Source organism: Nomascus leucogenys, chromosome 15 (genome assembly GCF_006542625.1).
Source record: "Nomascus leucogenys isolate Asia chromosome 15, Asia_NLE_v1, whole genome shotgun sequence".
NCBI lineage: Eukaryota > Metazoa > Chordata > Mammalia > Primates > Hylobatidae > Nomascus > Nomascus leucogenys.
Window position 1 is genome coordinate 49,776,207 of NC_044395.1, and position 22,228 is coordinate 49,798,434.

Below are 22,228 nucleotides of genomic sequence, written 5' to 3' on the forward strand. Positions count from 1 at the left end.
CCGGGGGGAACCCCAGACTAAAAACAGATGTGTTGTTGATCTTGCAGAAATGGCCTCATGTCTACCATATATGTACAATGACCCCACCCCATCAAAAGGATTTTTAAATGCCCTTCCCCTACTGGAGGCCCTCAGAATGCTGAGCCAGGCAAAGAAGGAATCACAATGGAAGCCCAGAGAGAAGAAACACAGGGAGCTGCAGCCCCACCTTTGTTACTAGATTAGCAAGGATGGCTGCCAGTCTGCACGCTATACAGTGCTTTGAAAGGTTAATAATTAAGTGACCAAACATGCTTGTTGGCCAAAACATACCTGGCTTACACCTGCTGCCCCAGCTTCATTAGTCATAGCATTCTCAAAAGAATCCCATTCTGAATGATAAATGAAATGGTTGCCTTAACAAACATCCATAGAAATCAATGGTCAGAGGCAACTTCAAGGCATACTTGAGCTGGCTCATGACAAGAATAAAGAAAAAGTGCAGACATGAACAGCAGCAGAACCCAGGCAAAGTAAGAAGGAAGCCCTCAGTGAGTGTTGGGGATCACTGTCAGAATTCCTCTGGACTCCCTGGATGGCTGCCATTTACCCTTCAGTTAGCAGACAGCAGCCCAGAGTCATCATTCCAGGGCAGGCTTAGTCATTCTTAACAAGTTCTGAGTTAAAGACCTCCTGTAGGGTTTGTTAGAGAAAGAGTGATTCCTTGAATACATGATCCGGGCATCACCGGGTACTTCCCATCTCCCCAAGCAGGTAGACTGAGCTACACAAAGAACAGGGAATTGGGAGCATGACCTTGGTATTTCAATCCCTTTTTGGTCCAAAAACAGTAAAAAGAAAGAATACACATACAACTCTGCTCATATTTCTTTACCCCTTTAAGGCTATTTTCCCACCTTTTAAAAACACGATCTCCTTTCCAAAATTCAAAATTTGGAGTAAAGTCTATGTAAAATATGTGTCCCCAGTTCTGCCACAAACTTCTGATTCTCAGGGACAGATAATTTTCAAATTTATAATTTCTAATTTCACGCTGTGAAGATTTCCAAATCCTGGTTACAGGGTCTGGTTAAACCCTAAAGGCACAGACACCTGACCCCATTCGGACTCATCATTCTTTCTACATTATCACCTCAACCAAAAGGCTGTTATAGAGATCCCCAGAATGTATTTATTAGAACACTGGATTGCTTATAGGCATTATATGAGAAAACAAGGGTTTTGTGATCAAAGATGTTTATTTAAACGCAGATTTTACAACCTCAACTTGTCCCTTTAAAATAGGTCTTCCCAGAGCTTTTAATGTGCAGACAGGCATGTGAACCTCTGATAAAGAGAGGGAAAATGGAGAGGCATCTTCCTCTGACTTAATACAACCCTTTTTACTTTTGGTAGAAAATCATAAGGCCTGAGTGTTTAAGGAGCACACTTTGGGAAATGTGGTTCTACTAGCCTTACTAGGCAAATATGCTTCTAATATGTATAACTAATACATGTAAAGCACTAATTATATTAATAATGCCATGAGTCCTTTTTTCTTTTTCTGTCAACTGCTATGATAGTTTAATACCATGCTTTATTATCACTAAAAAGATGGACATGTTGTTGAATTATTTTATAATTTTCTTTTACAGTTCTATGAGTTAAGCTGTATATAGCATATGGGTGTATCATTCTTTAGTAAATTACATCTACTTGTGAACTGAACATTGATTTCATTTTGACTTTGTGCCATTGTCTAACTTTGCAAAAAATCAAAATCAAGGAATCAAGGTGCTTCATAAAAGGAGCATCTGTTTTAAAAAAAAAAAAATCCATTCTGGTCTTGGTGTTCAGTGAACTTTTTTTCACCAAGCTAAAGCAAAAACAAACAAAACCCCCAAATACCAGACATAGAAATGGAGACCTCTCTTCCTCAGACTAGATTCCTGTTAGATTCCAAAGAAAATTGTGCTGGAACTCAGAATTTTCCTGGCGGCTCTGCATCTCCTTGCTATGCATAGTATTTCTCATATGATTTGAAGAAAGCACTGTGGTTGTACATTTCTTGAGTGCCTTATCAGAATTATCCTTCCAAAAAGCTCAAGAAAGACAAGCAAAAAATCCCCCAGAGAATGTCTAAGTGACAGTGCTCCATCTGAATGTGCTTACAAATTGCTACAGTGCAGGTTTACCTGGCGTGCAAGCACAGCAAACACGTGCTTGTAGTCCATTTGCTTTTTTCTCCCTGATACATTTAGAAAGAAGTGCTTAGGCCAAGAGCCATAAAATAAAAACATACAATAAGTCCAAGTCTTTTCTGTATATGCTGTGATTTGATAATCATATTGATAAAACATTTGTAAAGGCCTTTATTGGAAGGCATGATTCTGATCCATTTTGCATTCTCCCCATTTTTATTTTTGCTATTATACCTAATTGTTTATCTATAACCTAGAGCATTCCTGCAAAAGGGGCCCTTTTAAAGCTAGTGGGAAAAAGGCCACACCGGTTTTCTTAAAGTAACTTCCAAGTATTTTTACTATAAATGAGAGAGAAAAGTTTCCAAATTGAAGAAGTACATAGCTCCCAGAAAGCACACTGAAAACTATGCAGAATAATTTTTGATCAGGCTGGAAGACTGTGCCAGGCTCCAAACAAGTGGTTGTTCTGTTGTAACATCTGCCAAGCAATGCTTCCATTGTTCTCTGGAATTTAATTCATTTTAAATTACTCCATCCAAATGATAAAACATGAGATGTGCTATAATCCAGGGGTAAAATGCTATGATTGTTTTTAGTGGGACCACAACTGTTTGCCGGGAGGAAATACAGCCTGTTCTAATTAAGCCCTGATTATTGTCTTCTGAAAAATAGCTAGTTCCAGAAATGTGAGTGAAATCCTGTTAAATGGAAAGGTTGGGATAAACACTCTTGACCACTCTGGTATGACTTTAAAGTTGGGAGGGCCATATGCAAAGACTTCCTACAAAGTAGAGCAACAGCCTTTGGAAAAGAAACTATTTTTGGAACTAAAAGCAGTTTGGGATACTGGTTTACTATAAGGTATAGTTTAATATGTGTATCAGTATAGTCAACACATCGTTTTACTGTTCAAAGACTACTGTGCAAATGCCTCCAAATCCGAAATATTCTAACTGCCTAACAAATGTTGTCAAAGTTCCTAAATGGGAACACTACCTTATGGAAGCATTAATGATCAGGCACTGAATTAAAAAAACAAAAAAACCCACCACCAAGATGAATCTCAGAAGAAAACACACATGCACACATATAAGAATTCATTTCTCTTGTATGCCAAATATTTAATACAAATCTTTGATACAAGTTCAGATGAAATAAAAATCAAAGTTTCCAAAAACGTGAAGATTAACTTAATTGTCAAATATTCCTCATTGCCCCGAATCAGTATTTTTTTCATTTCTATGCAAAAGTATGTCTTCAAACTGCTTAAATGATATATGATATGATACACAAACCAGTTTTCAAATAGTAAAGCCAGTCATCTTGCAATTTTAAGAAATAGGTAAAAGATTATATGACACCTTACACACCACACACACACACACACACACGTGTGCACACCAATGACAAAAAACAAGTTGGCCTCTCCTAAAATAAGTACACGAAGACCCTTAAGTGCTGCCAGGAAGGAACACTGTGTCACCCCTCCCTACAATCCAGGTAGTTTCCTTTAATCCAATAGCAAATCTGGGCATATTTGAGAGGAGTGATTCTGACAGCCACGTTGAAATCCTGTGGGGAACCATTCATGTCCACCCACTGGTGCCCTGAAAAAATGCCAATAATTTTTCGCTCCCACTTCTGCTGCTGTCTCTTCCACATCCTCACATAGACCCCAGACCCGCTGGCCCCCGGCTGGGCATCGCATTGCTGGTAGAGCAGGTCATAGGTCTCGTCTTTGACGTCACAGAAGCGATACACCAAATTGCCTGGTCGGTCATTGTCATAACCAGAGAAGTGAATTCTGCCCCCTGGCAGCTGCTTAGCAGGAGGACTCACCCCAATCTTCATAAATTTTCTCTTGTGGGGCTTTTTGAGTTCCAGAAGGGCATAATCATAATCCATGCCGATGTCATTGGCATTGCCCTTGATCCAACCCTTGGGCACATGGGTGCGTTTCACCCGGATCCACTGAAATTTCATCTTCTCGGGCATGGCTGAAGTGGAGTCGTTGGCCCCTCGACCACCATCCTTAAACTTGGGCTTTAGGAAGCCCACTCGAAGCTTCTGGGTTCCTTTCACATATGTTTTTCCATCGTGTATGCAGTGGGCAGCTGTGAGGACATGCTTCTCTGCCACCAGGGTGCCGGTGCAGCCCGTGGATAACTTCACTGATGTTGAGAAAGGGTAGTTGAGCAGGAAGTCTTTCCCAAAAATGCTGAACCTGCTGTCATAGCCATAAATCTGCCGCTTCCTCCGAGACTTTCCTGAAGACCCTGAGTCTCGGTGTTGGGCCCCACCTCCACTACTGCTGAGGATGTAGATGCCCACCTGCGTCTCTGTGCGGCTGCCATTGGCATAGAGCGTTTCATAAGACAGATATTGCTTGGCCTCTTCGTAAGTGGGCAGTGGAGTTCCCTTATGACACTGGGGTCCACAGGAAGAAGATACTTCCAATTTGGCTTTGGCTCCAAAGTCTGGCTTGGCTAAATTGAGGGTAGACTGGGGCAAGACGACAGGGAGGCGGTATGCAGGCCAAGTGGGTTTCCAGGGGGCACTGTAAGGGCTCACTTGCCCGACAGCACAGAGCAGAAAGAAGAGAAGGAAGAGGAGCCCTGGAATCCCTGCCATGCCGAGCACGGTTCTGTAGAAACAAAGACAAGCAGGTCAGGAGGGCAAGGGCTGAACGTTCATTTACTGCAGACAGCAAAGCCCAGCAGCAGGCCTGTCATTGTTTCTGAGTCTTTGAACCCTCCTCAGGAATCAGGGTGTGGAGAGGAATCCTTAGATAACGGTCTCACTTTCAATGCAAAGGCTCAACTTTAGGAACGTTCCTGTGGCTGGGCGCCTGAAGTGAAATTGGGTGTTACTTCCTTTCTATGTTTAAGATGTCCCTAATGATGGCAGACTGCAGAGTAGCATGCATAAAGTCATTAGTCCCCTGGCTAATTGACTGACCAGCCCCAATTTCCATGTAATCTTGAGCCCTCTTTGTGCTTGATTCTAAACCTCCTCCTCTTCTACCTTCATGATGCCCCTGCCTTTCCCTCCTCCTTCTCTCATTCTCATTGTAGCATGTACTTGGAAAATTTTCAGAGCAACTTGCTCACTCAGAGGGTCAATTTAAATTACATGGCTTACTGAGTGACTGAGACATCAAAGAAGGACAGCTCCACAGTGTCACAATTACCACCACTCCTATGGTTTTTAAATGATGGTGCATTCGAGAAAGGGTATGAGATTTTTTGTTTTGTCTTGTTTTTTACTTTGAATTTACAACAACCTTTACTATTATATATATTGAGTTCCAGAGTGGCTAGGTTTCTAATAAAATATTCCTTCTTCCTTTGGATTATTTTGTACACTACTAGGATCTTTGTCGATATCTAAAGCTCTAATATTGCATCAGCTATAACACTGTGAACTGTTATCATTGGTTACTTTTTCAGTTGTTTATATGTGTATTCCCAACTAAATCCCTTAAATTTGGGCCTGTGCTAGCACTCGACAAAGATTTGTTAAATGGATGCTTGTATTAATGGAAAAGTGAATGACTGTTGAACGCTGACGCTAATGACAATGATGTACATGGATGATGTGGTAGCTCAGAGAAACAGCTTGAGGCCAATTGTGGGAGTAAGAACGAGAGAGGCCTTCTAGGAGAAGTGATGCTTGAGAAAAAGTATGCCACAGCCTCACTCCAACCTCTCAATATAGAGGACCAAATGTATTATTTGGCAAATGCACCCATTCTTTTCAAATGTACCCATCGTTTAGAAGCAATAGGAGTCCTAGTAAAGGTGACACCGTGGAGCTGTCCCTCCTTGATGCCTCGGTCATTCAGTAAGCTGTGTAATTTAAATTTACCCTCTCAATGAACAAATTGCCTAGAAATTTTCCAGGCATCACCTGATGTTTCAGATGGGTGCTGAAGTTGAAAAGAAGTCTGATAACATAAGACAGAGAGAAGGGGGATACTTAAGGAAGGGAAACAAGAGTCTGTGCAAGGGCACAGCAACATGCAACCATGTGAGTAATTTTGGAATCACACTTAGCTCAGCAAGGGTGGAGTAGAGGAAGTGGTGGAGGCAGCAGGCAAGAGCTAGACTCTGAAGGGCTATGTGTACTAAATGAAGAAGTTTGGATTTTATACTGCAAGGTATGTTTAAATGCCCAGATCAATCATCCCACAAGAAAAACAACAACGAGGAAGACTGAAAGTGCTTTCATAAATGTTTAAGCATCAGTTGGCTCTCAGTGGCTCTGACTCTTCTGGTTTAATAGAAGCTGACTCAGCAGGTAGGGTAACTCATTCACAACCAAGCACCCAAAAACAAAGACCCAGAAGGGGTGGGTCTCAAGAGGCTCTTCGAACACAGCAGAAGTCAGGAAGAAACTGTTTTGTTATTCTCATTCTCTTCCTGTTTGAAAGTACAGATCTACTGGCAACTTTGGGTGCCTTTTGCTCCCTTTTATATAAAAGTGGAAAATCCCAAAGATCTGATGTAGTACAGCTGAGCATGCCCATTCTCATTCCCAATATCCACACTGTGTTTCTAACATATGTGTGTGCCCCACCCACCTCTGGGACCTTTTAGCTTGATTTTTTCTCTTGGCTTCCACTTCAGTCAGGGAGAATAGGGATAGGAAAAGAAAGAAATAAGGTCCTGGAAAAGCCAGTTCCTTGAGACTCCCTAATTCCTTGAAATTCTACTTGTCTCCATCTTTCCAAATAGGAAGGGTCCCTGAGCCCTTTTGTAGGAAGGAAATACATTTAATTATTTCTTTAAATCCTTGAAAACATGGGGTGCCTGCATATGTGCACACACCTGTTTGTATGTGCTTGTTGGGAGTATTGCCAAGACTAAAGGTTTTAAGTGGACTAGGAAGGGGATGCCAATGCTAGCTGAGTCCTCCTCTCCAATGGAGAACTTGGCAGTGAAATGGGTGTGGTGATGACAACCCTTTAGGAGATCTGTGGGGCATGGTTCTGATTATTCTCACCTACTGGCTAAGGACTCATCCCCTGGGCTTATCTATCTAGGACTTGAGCAGCCTTTTCTCTATATAAGTTGCTGTCTAGGTGACTAAATGCCCCACTCACACCAGAATCCCTGCCAAGTGTTTCAGGGACTAGGAGGAGTCATATATCTCCCACATGGCTGTATCTTGGGCCTCAATGCACCATCCTCTCCTCCCTTTGAGTAATGTGGGGGATGTTAATGTGGCTTACACTGAGCAGCAGACATGGTAAGCCAAGTTTTACTTCAGCTTATCTTAAGAAAGAAAACACAGAATGCAGAGGTCCAGCCTGCCAAGTGTTCTTGTTTTTAAAATACGATTCTTGGGGGAGACAGGGTAGGAGATGAGGTAGTATTATACTATGTATTATCATCAGCTACAGATAATATTTTCAATGTGCATGAAGAACATGGCAGTTACAATATCCTCTTTCATTAGCCACAGCCTTACTCCAACCTCTCAATATAGAGGATCAAATGTATTCTTTGGCAAAATGATGAATGATTACGTCTCAAGAAACTTTGGGATCAGTTATGAATCACAGAATCCTGTTAGAGAATGCTAAAGAGTCTACTGCATGATAGAATATTACTAATTCAGAGTTCTTACAACTTGAATTCTGTTCATTTAGCCAGGAGTGAAGGAGAAGCCAGCCATCTACAAGAAAAAAAACAAACTGCTAACCCAACAGGACCGTGTGAAGCTTTAACTTTGAAGAATAAACTTTTCAGAGACTTAAAAAGTCCCAATTTCTATTAGTTTGCAACTCTGCTTCCAAGTTCTCTACATTACTAAACCCTATTTACTAACTTGCGTGATAAGACTTTGTTCTGACAGCATTATATATCTTGCTTAAAGCTTCCATGAAACCCTAAAAGTTATAAAATTGCATTTAAAAAACTTTAATTCAGATTTAGAAATGAATGCAGACTTTTAGAAACTAATGCCCATCAAATTATTTCAAACTGATTAGGCTTAGATATTTTTAAAATATCTAATCAGAAATTAGAAGATACAGCTGTGGGTTCTCAAGCCCTTACATGGGTTTAAACTGATGTCTGTATTAAAGCTATAAGCTTCTTAAGTTGCTTAGTCCTTTACCAAATGTTCATTTAGGGTGCTTTAGAAATTCTTCTGAATAGCATCCTCAACCAGATGATTGCTTTAGCTGGTCTTTTTAGCTCTGGTCTTTTTAGGTCCAGGATTCCCTAATTTTATAATTTTCCAGAATCACAGAAGTCCAGGTCAGGGACGATGCTGTCTACAGTGACTGTACTGTCATTTACTTCTCAGGACCATTGATTCGTGGAATTATGGAGGGTGGAGGCAAAGGAGGGGGAAAGGAAAAGGAAAACGAACCACGCTAATTTCTCATCTATCTGGCAGACAAGATTTCCCTGATCAGTCTGCAACAGGGCCACTGTTTGAGAGAATGATTTAACTCCTATAGCAAACAAGTGCTGGGAGGGAAAACCTAATCCTTAGGTCATATATTCTCTGTTGTACAAATTGTGACTCCAGCAGAAGGCAGCTTTCAAGAACTGAGTGGAGGGATGGCTGTGTGTGTATGCTCTTAAGACAGGCCCCAAAGAAAAGCCTGAGGGGGAAACAACCCTCCTGTCCATTAAGGGTCTTTCCTGAGGCATTCACAGCCTTCCCTGACTCATCCTCATTAACAACACAACAAATGATGCAAAACTGTGATGCTTTAAAATTAGGTTGGTGGATTTACATTAATTTCTCAACTCTCATGATAATGGAGTAATTCCTCAGAAGACAAATAATTATTGTTCCCATTTGTATAAACCCTGGGTAAGCCTGTGCTATACCTGTTTAAGTTTATTTAAACATAAACGCTCATCTAAGGTATACACAGATGTAATGAAAACATTCATAATCCCACACCTGGAAAGGTAACTAATGAGTTACATAATTTTAAATTCTCTCTCACCCTTATAAATGAATCACCTTATCCTTGCAGAGCTGCCTGGAAGATTCACACCTTAAAAATGGAATGAAGATTTTCAAATCTCATCCTTTTACCTAAGTCTGGATGAAGAAAATTTAGGTCTATAACGTTTCATTTCTAGGAATAAGCTTTTGCTGAATAAAGATTCCTCATATACATAAATTATCTGTTAAGGTTTCCAACCAAGTGCTTCCGTGCATCATTTCACCTAACTGGCAGGGAAGAATGGAAAATGAAGGTAAGAAAATATTTTTTCACCATGCTTAGTAATACAGAAACTATTCCTTTTCCAGCTTTGGGTATCTGATTCATAAATGGGTTACACAGTCCACTCTCCATCACTCAATATGAGCCACTGTCTGAAAATATTTATACTTTTTGAGGATGCTGCCACTTCATAGGCCCTTGGTGGTGGGACTTTGCATAATTAACAGATATGCAAACAACAATCTCTTTGGAGACTGGATGCAGTGACTACTATCTCCTGCACGGCACCTTAGTCTTGAAAACTGCAACAACACAGGTCTCCTCAAGAGGGCCACTGTTTGAGAGAATGATTTAACTCCTATAGCAAACAAGTGCTGGGAGGGAAAACCTAATCCTTAGGTCATGTATTCTCTATTGTACAAATTGTGAATTCCTGCAGCCGCTATAAACAGTAATGACAGAAAGAAACGGCAGGAAAGTTTGCAAAGATACAGGTTTTGGACACCATGTGGAGAGATGACAAAGGGGCTTCCATGGAATCAGTGATATGGAACAGTGAAACCATGCTAAATCCTAAAGCAAATGCTTAAAAATGAACTAAGCTCTGTGAATACTCTGCAGTCAGGCTTGTTCTTGCTTTCCTGAGTCACAGACCCTGTTAAGGCAAAACAGACCTAATCACATAATTGTTTAAGAATTAGTCTTGTACAGGAAACTGCAAGGCACTCACAAGTCCAGCAACCCTAAACACAATCTTGTGGTCAAATGAAGTTTAGCCTCTTCTCTATCGGATTTCAGGTAAACTAAATTGAGCCTGGGACAAACCTGGCAGAACAAGAACAGAGTGCAAAAAACCCTGCTAGTGTTGAGAACATGAGAAATTCCCTGGAGTCTGTGGGAGTTAGGCATGAATAATGCCTGGTGAGTGAAATCCTAAGGGATCTGAGAAGAGCTACGTGGGAGAACCTGAGACTATTAACCATTGCAGACTGGGGACAAAAATGTTCTCAGACACATTAATGGACACTTATGCTACAACCAGAAAATGCATCCATGTTAACCATCCAGCTGAATAAGTCGTCAGTGTTACAAAAATGAGATCCATATTAGGTACCTTGGAAAAAGGCTTTCTTCCCAGTTCAGGCACAGGAAAGGACAAGTTACCGCTTGACTTTATTTAACTAGGAAAACTGCAAGTGAAACAACCTTTTCATATGCAGATGAGGTGCAAACACTTTCACAAACAAACATAGTGGCGTCTGGGGGCATTTTCTAAGTTCCTTCTCCCCACTTCACTTCCAATCCACTCCTGACAGACTTCATGGTAGGCACGGTTATAAACCTGTCACAAATACTCTCATGCACAAGTAGGATCTTGAAACAACATGCAATAAATATCCTGATACTACTTTGACGTAGGGCTTTTGACCACAGCTGACTTCATCTATAAATTAAATTCTTTCTCACACGGCCATGTGAAGAGGATTCTGGCATTGGCCTACCTGTTCCTAAGGGGTGCACAGGGAGCCCTCAAATTTAGTTTCAGGAGCTGAGAGAAGCAAGCCCTATTCCAATACCTACACTGAGTTTCTTAATTCTTACTGGTGTCACCCAGTGAGCAGTAAAACAAACAGGATTTTTATCAGCTGCTTTCTCCTGAGGTGCTGGAAAGCAAACCTAATTTGTATTCTGGAGGGGAGTGGTGGTGTTCCTTTATCTGAACAAGTCTTCTCCTGCTCCTTTTAAAACTTTAAAACTTTTATTTAAAAGTTAACTCGTGATGAATGCCTACAGGCAGAAGAACTATTTGCTTACAACAACTGTTGTTAGTTCAGACTGTAGTGTCTAGGGTTAGCACCCCCGGAACGCACACGGACATCCACTACGACTCCAGAGAAAAGATTCTATTTCCCAGCCTGTATTTGCTGCACTTTTGTACTTCTCTTGCTTGCTTAGGTGTGTTCACAATCACATGCCCAGGGTTAAAAATTAATATTCAGAACTTGATGGGATCGGGTATATGCAAAACTCAAGGAAAAGAAGTAGTGGTGGTGGTGTGTGGGGGGTGTATGGGGATGTAGCCATCGCCCCCGCTGAAGGACAGTTTGCCGAGAGCCGGCTCTCTCTGCTTCCCAACCAACATCCTGCACCCAAGACAGCAGTCTCAAAATCTTCTTTCCCCATCCGTTTCATGGGTGACACCGCATGAATCCAAATGCCCTGCAGCCCCCGCAGACTCCCCAGAGCTCCTTCAGGCCCCCAGCCCGTGTCCCGGAACCCCGAGGACGGCCCTGGCGAAGTCTCCGGTGCCTCCAGCAGCCCGCAGTTACCCTACCCCGCGCATACCCGGCCCTTTGTCCCGCTCCTCCCGGCGCCTCGCCTCTCCCGCGCCCGGGCGGATGCCCCAGTCGGTGCCCGCACTCACCCGCGCCGAGCAGCCCGCCCGGGCCGCGGCTCGCCGCGCCGCTCAGACAGGTGTGGGCGCCGGGAGACAGCGCGCGGCTCCCATGCCTGCCCCGCCGCACAGCCGAGTGCGAGCGAGCGGGCGAGCAGCGCAGGCAGCTGGCGGGTCCGCCCCCCGCGCCACCCGAGGCCCGCCCGCCCCGCCTCCGGCCTCGGGGAAGCCGCGCGGCCGCCGCCCGCCCCACTGCACATAGACCGTGCCCCCCTCCCCTCGCCGCCCGCCTGCGGCCGGAGCAGGGTGGAGCAGCCCAGAGAGCCTGAGGCCGAGCGTCCCTGCGCAGGTGGGCCCGGGTGCCGCGGCAGCACTCGCCAGTCCCGGCCTCTCGGCGCCAGGCAGCGCCGGCTCTGGCGGACTCTCCTGCCCGGGACCCGCGCGCCGTCACTCTTTGAACACCGCGCATCACCGGGTCTGGGGCGCGGCCTCCTGAGCGAGACTACGGCCTTCGCTGCTGGCAGCACGCTGCCAGCTCGCAAAAAGACCAGGTCCCCTACAAAAGGCGACCCTTCCCCCAACAGCCTAGAACTAGGGACGCGGGCCACACCTGGTGCATGGGGAGCCCTGGGCAAATTTGAAGAATTGGTTCAGAACCTGTGTGCTCCCTACCCCCACGTACGCTTTTAGCGCCTTAAGGTGTTGACCGAACTCCTCGTTTCTCCGGTGCCTCCAAAGAACAGAAACCTGTATTCCCATGGCAGGGCCACCAATGCTTTGCATTTCCTTACAGCACCCAGTGCTCTGCGTGGGGCCCAAAGCACCGGGGGTGCTTGGCAGCTTCTGAGCAGCGGGCTGGCTGGCGAGCCCACTGGCCTCAGTTCTTCATCGGGGCACCAGCTGGTGGAGCCACCTCCTTGTCCAGTGGGCCTGCTTCCCTGAGTCACTCCCAGCGGTCGGTATCTTGGTGGTGGTGGTTGGGGGCCAGGGTGGGGGGTGTGCTTGGAGTCCTCTCCTAACCAGGCTGGAGACCTTGCCATTTAAGGTCCTAGTGTTAGAGCCTTCCTATTTAATATAGATTACCGTGTATTGAGCGTTTTCGGTCAAGAGCTTTACATATAGGCCATTGTGGTGAAGAAGGTGCAGAGATTACACTAATTTTATAAGGAACAGGAGGTTTGGAGAGGTTTAATGACTTTCCCAAAGTTACACAGCTACTGAATGGTAGGACAAGATTTTGCACTGAGCCATGCTTTCTGTCAAGCTAGTAGCTTTCCTTTCTCCTATCAAAGCCTATTCTCAGAAAGGGAAGGTCTAAAGTACTATTTCACACCAAGGTGTTACTGATATGCCTAATACATTGGTGTTTGCAGTTACTTTTAAATGAGAAAGCCCTGAACACATTATTGTGTGGTCTTTTCTTTTATTTTCGAGACAAGTACTCCCTCTGTAGCTCATTCTGGAGTGCAGTAGCAGGATCATCGCTCACTGCAGCGTAGACCTCCTAGGCTCAAGTATCCTCCCTTCTCAGCAAGGATTACAGGCGCTAGCCACTGCTCCCGGCCTGGTGTTTCTTAAATAGAAAGGAAACTGATATTTTCCACCATTTTAAGGGCAAAATTTTCTTAGCTTGGCTTCAATCGTTTTCTTTTAAAATGTCACATTAATATATAGAGATATAGGCCAGGCTCAGTGGCTCACGCCTGTAATCGTAGCACTTTGGAAGACCAAAGTGGGCAGATTGCTTGAACTTAGGAGTTTGAGACCAGCCTGGGCAACATGGCAAAACCCTATCTCTATAAAAAATACAAAAAACCTAGCCAGTTGTGGTGGCACACGCCTGTGGTCTCAGCTATTTGGGAGGCTGAGGTGGGAGAATGGCTTGAGCCCAGGAGGTGGAGGTTGCAGTGGGCTATGATCACCACTGCACTCCAACCTGGGTGACAGACCAAGACCCTGTCTCAAAACACACACAGACACAAAACCAGATATAAACTTAGGTTACAGCTTTTGAACAACTCGCAAATAAAACCAAAACAGATTTATAAAAATTTTCTTCCAGAATAATAAAATTGAAATTAGTAGCGTTTCCGGGACTACTACCAGCATTGCATGGTACTGACAGCTGAGGCGTCGGTACCTTTGAGTTCCCTGTGGCTCTACCACTCTCATGATGTGTGAGGTGCCCAATGCAGACTCAATTCTCGCGCCTCTTTCCTTCGTTCCATCTACCATATCTCCTTTGCCCACACCATGTCATTGCAATGGGTTTCTCTTGACTCTAATACATTATTTAGGTATTTGTGCTGTTTCTTTCTTATTAGCATAGCAAGTGAAGTGGTAACTCTTGCTGCCAAAGACTAGTACACACAGGTGCTGCAATCAAGAGGCAGCACTTGGCATGAGATGGTCATCCCAATGATCCAGAATGTGTTTATATTTATCTTTTATTATAAAAATTTTAAAAATTAAATTGAGGATCTCTAAGTGTCTGTAGCTCCCAATTGAAGAAACACCATTAAAAGGTAAGTATCTTAACGGAGGAACTGGAGATGTAGCTGGAAGGAAGGGAAGAAGGGAGAGATTTATCAACCATGCTCAAGTTGTATTAGAGTCACTTCAATCCAACAAATATATATTGATCACCTATTACATGGAAAACATTGTGCTAGGCACAAACTTAAAGAGATACCTATAGGAGGACCATACAGCAACATAATTAAGAGTGGCCTGTGGCATCTGACTATGGGGTACCAATCCAAGGTCTGACGCTTACTAGTTGTGTGGCTTTTCACTTAACTTTTCTGTACCTCAGTTTCCTCCTCTGTAAAACCAGGACTTTCTCATAGAGTTCTTTTAAGAATTGAATGAATATACATAGTGTGCTTAGGACAGTTTCTTACATGGAACAAGCCCTTAATAAATATTAGGTATTGTTATATTTATCACACTTAGCTCTGCTTCGGAGTGTAGTCCTCCAGTACCACCTCAGTCAGCTTTGACATTCATTGCTCTTTTTTTTTTCCTACTAGTTGCAATGTTTCAAGGTAGAGTCATGGAGAACAAGATGATTATTCCCATCACTCAGAGAGAAAAACTGAGGCACAGAAGGGCCCAAGAGCACAATAGTACTTCACCTGGTCTCAGGGACTACCGCCCACTATCCAAAGAGCTAATAGGCAGGACTCTTTAACTACAGATGTCCCACGGGGGCTCAGGGTTTGAACATGCACCACCAGCTTTTGTTGTTCCTCGGAGCTACCAAGAGTAAAATGAGAGGCTACTTCCTGGCTGTTAGGTTGTCATCACGATTGCCATAAGGACGGTGATAGAACTGTATTTTGACCTCTGAGACAAATGACCAATGTAAACAGCAGATGTCTTCATGCTAAGATTAGAGGTTTGCTTTTCTTTTTGTACTTGTCCCATTTCCCTCCCCGGTGGGGAGGGGGTGGGGGGAACCAAAACCGAAATCCTCACTGCTTCTTAAGAACTCAGTTCAACTCTTTAAGTGTAATTCCCAAATACTTTTTATATGCATAGCAATTGAGTTGTTGAAAACACATTCAGGGCAAAGCCGACACATTTTCTGATCATCCACTCTGTATAAGGTTATTTGGGCTGTCAGGGAGAGAAAACAAATACCACTCAGCTCGAGGAATTTATGCAACAGACATAAACAAAATCAAATATAGAAGAAAGCAAGATATCAGCTGGATCAGGATACAGACATGAGCTAGAGAACATGGAAGAGGGAATCGTTAATTCCCACTCTGGCAGGTGCTGAAAGCTTCTTTGAGGTAGAATTTGAGCTGAAGCTCAAAGCATAAAGATCTGGACATTACCTCACTGTGTTCACAAAACTGCTTTGTAACATAGACAAGAAGAAAAATATCCACTGTATAGATGAGAAAATCAATGCATAAAATAAGGGAGCAGAACTAGGACTAAATTGTATCTATGCTTCGTGAATGCATACTATATGCCAGGTACTGTGGAGTATATTTTATTATGTGTAATCTTTAAGACAAATAGAGAAGCTATGATTTTCGTCATTCTGCAGATGAGGATTCTGAGGTTCAAAGTTTTAAAATAGTGTACTTGGTGCCATACTACAATACAAAGGATCACAGCTGTGACCTCTGCCCAGTCTGCCCCGTTCTTTTGCTGGATTCCATTGTGTTATATTGCTTCCCAGACTTGCCTTTTCCCGTCCGTCCTGACAATAAGGAGGTTGCATCAGTTTCTGATGTCACTCCAGCTCTAAGTATCCTTTTGATTCTATCTTGCTTTTGTTCCAGTTATGTAATAACTCACAAATGACCTGTCAAATGACCCCAAAGCAGGAAACAAGATGGGACTGAATGATACTTGGAAGCTTAGGGTGGCATGACCAGCACTAACTCTAAACTCAACCTCAACTCAACTCAATTTTAGTGCTAATTTTTCATGAGACCAAGATCCATATGTAGCCTCAACAATTTAAGTCAGTTTGAAAGTTATCAAAAAGGACTATTTCTAAGGAGATATATGGGCATATTTCAAAATCATTTCCATATGGTTTCATATTTCTTTGATAATAACAAAGTGTTACGTGGATCTTGTAGTTTACGCACTAAGTGGGGGTTTTTGGCTCTGTGTAGTGAGTGAAAAGAGAATTGGAGTGAAAGTCAACACAGGGTGGGGCATTCTAAATATGTCTTAGCCATAGAGGTGCTGTGTGACCTTGGGTAAATCACCACACTCATTGGCCTTGATTTCTTGTCTGTCAATAGAGAACCTAGATAACCTACTGTTACAGTCTTTGAGCTTATGACATAGCAATCCTTATGGGAAAATGGTCCACATCATTTTTTAATTTTTGGGCACCCACGGTGCCTACCATGGGATCCCGGAGTAGCGAAGGATGTGAAATTCTGTGGTCAGACTGACTTGGATTCAACTTAGAATTCATTTATTCGTTGGGTGAATGTGGGCAAGTTACGTGACCTTCTGTGCCTCACTTTTCTCATCTGCACAATGAGACTGATTTAGGGGTGTTGTAAAGTTTCGGTGAGATAATCAATACAAAACCCATAGCATCAAGGTCAGCACAAACTAAATTCTAAATTGGCAATACATATTATTATTATTACAATTATTATCATTACTATCACTGCTGCTATTGTTACTACTGTGAATGCTCAATAAATGTTTTTGAAAATTGTTGAATGAATAAATGAATAAATCGAACTGTTATATTATCAATGCTAAAAAGTTTAATCCAGACTTTATAAGAAAAAATGTATCCCAGGACTCCCATTGACACCCCCAAATCTTGTTGTCTTCGGTCTGGTCTACAGGCAAGAGAGTTTTACTATTGAATTTAGGAAGAATTATAGATTCAAATGAGAGCCATGGTTGTATTTTTTGTCTCCTCCTCCAATCTCCTCTATGGTACCATCAGTTCATTCATTTAACAATTACCTACTGAACCATGAATATTACAAGGTTTATATATTTGTCAGTGCTTTTTTTAGGGCAAAATTACATTTTTCTTATAATGCTGGATTTAAAATTTTCTATGGTAAAAAATAAAACCCCCATAGTAAAATTCCCGTAATAAAAACAAATCTAACAAGATAAACCACTCAAATCTCTACAGCACTTAATACAGAAAACAAATATATTTGTATTACATTCAAAACTTTCCAAAAAATTCTATTTTTGTTAAGTATAGATTACTCATTTTAAGTCTTTGGAAACATAGGTAGTCAGGCACTCTAAATGTAAATATGTGAAGGTGTAATATATAAAAGCTTAACATATAAAATCGTTGTAGGGTTAAATTGTCATATCTGTACATATGGTAGGAAAAAAAAGCTGCACAGCAAGGAAAAGCTTTACTCTAATCCTACTTAGAATATGCCAATCTAAAATTATCAGAAAGAAAAATAGACTTGAGTACTTGCAATTTCCTGTATACTCTGGGCACTATTGTAAATTGAAATATTAGGAACATTTTGGAATAACTATGTGTTTCTCATTTTCTCTGGTCAAATTTGAAGTCCAGTGGCCAGCGTGGGGCTTCTCTGATCTACTCTAACCTGCATACTGGATCTTATGATCAAGAAAAGAGAAAATGAAGATTTTATATTGGAATTTTTTTTTCTGAAATCTTTATAACTTTAAAAATCTTTTATGGAAAATTATTTTGTTTTCAATTTTTGTTTATATTTATCCATAAATGTTAGATTCTCTTTTTTACTCCTTTATAAGGAGTAAGCTTTCATGTGGTTCAGTGTGCAGTCTGGATATTTGAATTTGGGTCTTTTATGAAGTTTCTCCTTTACTTTCTGGAAAATTCTATTCATCCTTCAAGCCCAAATATCAGCTGTTCTCTGAAGGCTTCCAAACCCTTCGGTGCTAGATTTGTAAGTTTTACTTATGTTTTTTAGAGGGTTGTATTAAAATTATATCTTATGTTGTAATTATATGTATTTACATGTTGAAACTCAAGCAGTCCAGAGCTCCTTATGAGGAGGAAATCTGTCTTGTTTTCCTTTACAGTCTGTAGTTTTCTGCTATAGTCTAGCAGAGAACCTAGCTCTTTGTAAAGGCTTATTTAATGTTAATTTAATAAATGATTAAATTAATGAATAAAATTCTAATTGGTTAAAAATATTAGATCGGAAATAATTTAGCTTGCCAGCCACTAGGAACAGGACACAGTGAGTGTACATGAAATTTTACCACTGGGGCTCCCACACTCTCCAGAATGTTAATCTGAACTTCCGTTTAGGGTCTGTCTACCATTGTTTCCTTACAGGTCATGTCAGATAACAAATTCAGTTTCCACTTGGCCTGCTAATTACATTTCACTACTCACGCTATGGCTACATGGTGGCATTCTAGGTGCCAGTTATCCATGATTTATGACATTTGACTGTCTTTCTGCAGAACTCTTTGCAGTATGCTCTGAATTTGGCCACTACAGGGTGTTCTGAGTTGCTCTACCAGGGAGTCCCACAGGATTACAGAATGCTATTGGACAATATGTGTTTCCCAAACTCTATTCCCTCCCACACTTCTGGAAGAGGTCAATAAATTGTCTGTAAAAAAAGGTAGTTAAATATGGATATTACCATTTCAAATACTCTGAGAAGTCTTGCATAAAGAAATCTAGTTAAGTTCGTTTATCTCAAAGGTGCCCGATCTTACTTGACCATGGAATCCTTTTTTCAATACAGAAGTAACAGTTCATAGTATTGTAGGCTTTTAAAGAACAGAATTTGAGCTCAGGAGCTCAAGACTAGCCTGGGCAACATGGCGAAACCCCATCTCTACAAAAAAATACAAAAATTAGCTGAGCCTAGTGGCATGTCTTGTAGTCCCAGCTACTTGGGGGGCTTGAGCCTGGGAGGTCAAGGTTACAGTGAGCTGTGACTGTACCACTGCGCTTCAGCCTGGGTGACAAAGTGAGACCCTGTCTCGAAAAAAGAATGGAGTTTGAAAAACGTCATCCATAAGTTTAATCCACTCCTACAGTTGAACCACTTTTGTTCCCAAGATGTGCTCTATGCTTTTTTTTTGCCTTGCTGTCTTTGTCCATGTCTGAAACTCTTTCATATCCATCTGTCTACATTCTATCCATTTTTCAAAGGCCTAACACAATGTTACATCTTCTACAAAGTATTTTTGTTGGCCTTTGATTTCCCATAACACTTTCTATGACTTTCTCATAGCTCTTGTCATTTTATTTTTTTTATTTTCAGCTTATGTTTCTTCTCCCCTACTGTTGAATACCATGAGTTTGCATCTCTGGCCTGCACCTTTTTTGGCTGGGTGTATTATTCAGGGTCTTGGCAATAGCACATTGGTTCAAATGAAGATACTTTAATGAAGTGGCTACTTATGGAGGTGAAGACAGGGTAGAGGGAACAAGCAAGCCAGATAGGCATCCAGGGTCTAGCAGCAGTGGGAAGCCATCACTCATCTGGGCAGGAGGCACAAAGGAGAAAATGCTGTCCCAGAGCCCAGTGAGCACGAGCACCTTGGAGGGAAGCCTGCTTCCAATTGCCGAGTAGTCCATGGAGAGTTGCAGCTGCTGCAAGAAATGGCTCCCCAAGGACGGAGGGAGTTGGAAAGAAGCACCCTGACCTGTTCTCTTCCTACTCTGATCTCCTGAGGCCTACCAAAGTCAGCTCACAAGGGAGTCGGGTTGTGCTGTCTGTAAGGACCAGCCTTCTGAGCACAGTGCAGGGTAGTGAAGGGTGGAGAACTCATGGGAGCAAGGCAGACAGAAAATAATCAGCACACTGGGAAAGCCTGCTTCAAAATGGGGGTAGTGACCAGTACTCTTCTCACAGGGCTGTAAGGAGATTATAGGGATTTCATTAGAAAATGTATCCAAATATTAACATATTGCACAGAGCCTGATTCTAAAATTATTTTAGCTACTCATAAGAACTCTGTGAATAGCTACTGGTATAAAAGCTGATTGAGGAAGATGTCATGCATTGCTTATTGTTCAGCTCTTACACATGCAGCACAGGCCCTCTGAGCAGTAGGGCCATGAATGGATGCCATCAGGTGTGCCACGGGGAGCCACCTTGAACAGAGGTCACAGGGAAGCTAGTTTAGCTGTTTTGACTGAAATCATCGGTCAATCTGACCTTGAAAACAGACAGCAGTGAGCTGACTTTGAGACTTATTTTTAACTTTCAGCAGATTGTTCTGGCACTTCTTCCCCACAGTCTAGGCCTCTAGGTTTTCCTTTGTCTCTTTGTGGAGGTGAGAGCTGCTGAAAAACAAGTGAGCTTTGTGAAAAGTGCCTCACAGCCATCACTGGAAATGGCACCAATTTGTCACATTTGAAAGCCAGCTAGAGGTGGCTGGCCCAGGGGTTCAGCAGGAGGATTTGTACTTATAGAAGCAAATTGCTTCCTCCTTTTTCAGAAGAGTAACCTGTTTTATTTCAAACACAGGATCACCTGGCTCCTTCTGCCCTCAGCACACAGATTAGGGAAACCACAAGAATCATCATCCATGTGTTCTTTTCACTTCAAAGCCCTGCAGAATGCCACAAGGGCCGGTTCTGCCACCTGAAACAAGAGAGGCCCTTCCAGGGCTGTGCTGGTTTAAGAAAGCCCTTTCCTGGGAGCTGGGGGAGTGAGGTGGGACTTACCACATGAAGGCAAATCTGTGTCAGACAGGGAAGCCACACAGGTACCCTCCACTGCAGCTCTGTGCCCGTGCTCCTGGAGGAAGGGTGAGTTTGCAGGGTGACAGCTCTGTGGAACCTGTCACACTGACAGAGGCAATGAAGGTCACACTGGGACGAGATTCCAGTACTGACACCAGCAGCTGCAGGTAGGGACTTCGTTCAAGGAGGAGTGACTTTTTTATCCGGGTTTCCGGCAGACTAAAATTAGTGGGAAAAGGCCCCTACATCTGTGGGATCTGTAAGTAGTTGCTCACATTGTCATCCCTGCCCCTGGGAAATCAAGACATAAACCCAAACTGTTAATAAATGGCTCTGATGTCACCACACCCACAAGCCTCACACTTTCTTAGTGGGCCAGTCTTGAGTCCTCTGGCTTTTCCTGGAGCACACAGATACTGGTCTCTACTCAAGGCTGGCAGAGGTGCTGTTTGGGGAACTGTGTGCAGTCAGGGTGAGGACAGACTCTCCAGACAAGAAGTGGGTCCAGTCCATCAAACAGCAGGGTGATAGTGAATTCAGTGGTTTGAGGATCATGCTGCCAATAAAAATGGGCCCTTCCCAGCAATGTGACACCACTCCAAGATGACATGACAATTTTCCTTGTAATGTGAAAATGAAAAAGTCACTTGGCTATAATCCAGGAAGACCCAGGAAGTCTAAACTACCTAAACTACCATGACCTCACAGTTGTATAAATAGCATTTTGGAAAATGAAGTTATCCAAGCTATTTGCTCTTTCAGGACAAGAGGTAGCAATCTCTCTCTGCCTCTCTCAGTGCAATAAAATTGAACTCTTAAATCCTTAAAAACCTTCCTGCAGGAAAATTTAAAACAAATAAATGACAAGCCTTTGATTTGTTAGCCTAGCTTTGAAGGGTTGATTGCTGACTTCAAGGCAAATTCCAGTCTTGGTAGCAGTCCCCCAACCCCAACTACAATCTGTAATTTTATTATCAACTCTTTCATCCTCTGCCCAACGATCTCCAAGCTTCAGGGAAATGAAGTTCACTCAGAGATTGGGTATTCTTGATCTAAGCAAGATAGGTATCAACCTTTGCATTCATTCTGATCCCTACTTGACAAGAGAAGAAAGGATGAGTTAGCTATAAAATGGTTTCATGTAAAGTTATAGTTTTAAATAGTATAGGTTGGTGCAAAAGTCACTGCGGTTTTTGCATTGTTGAAATTTGCCATTTGATACCGGAATACATTATTAAATGTTATATATCATTTTAATGTACATTTCT

The 22,228-nt window shown here is 42.4% G+C and overlaps 1 protein-coding gene across 2 annotated transcripts; it reads right to left on the bottom strand.

Moving 5' to 3' along the window:
• Nucleotides 1–3,279: 3,279 nt before the first annotated feature.
• PRSS23 (serine protease 23) lies at nucleotides 3,280–21,067 on the bottom strand. 2 transcript variants are annotated; one of them, XM_003254547.3, is made up of 2 exons: nucleotides 20,943–21,067; nucleotides 3,280–4,827 (listed from the first exon to the last, which is right to left on the bottom strand). In XM_003254547.3, the coding sequence occupies exon 2, from the start codon at nucleotides 4,812–4,814 to the stop codon at nucleotides 3,663–3,665; it is 1,152 nt and encodes a 383-aa protein (XP_003254595.1). In that variant the 5' UTR covers nucleotides 4,815–4,827; nucleotides 20,943–21,067; the 3' UTR covers nucleotides 3,280–3,662. The 2 variants fall into 2 exon arrangements, with proteins under 2 accessions (XP_003254595.1, XP_003254594.3); XM_003254546.3 differs by lacking the exon at nucleotides 20,943–21,067 and adding an exon at nucleotides 11,807–12,003.
• Nucleotides 21,068–22,228: the final 1,161 nt, after the last annotated feature.

What these genes read in the sequence shown, in the direction of transcription:
- PRSS23 (XM_003254547.3), bottom strand. Translation starts at nt 4,814, where the DNA reads ATGGCAGGGATTCCAGGGCTCCTCTTCCTTCTCTTCTTTCTGCTCTGT.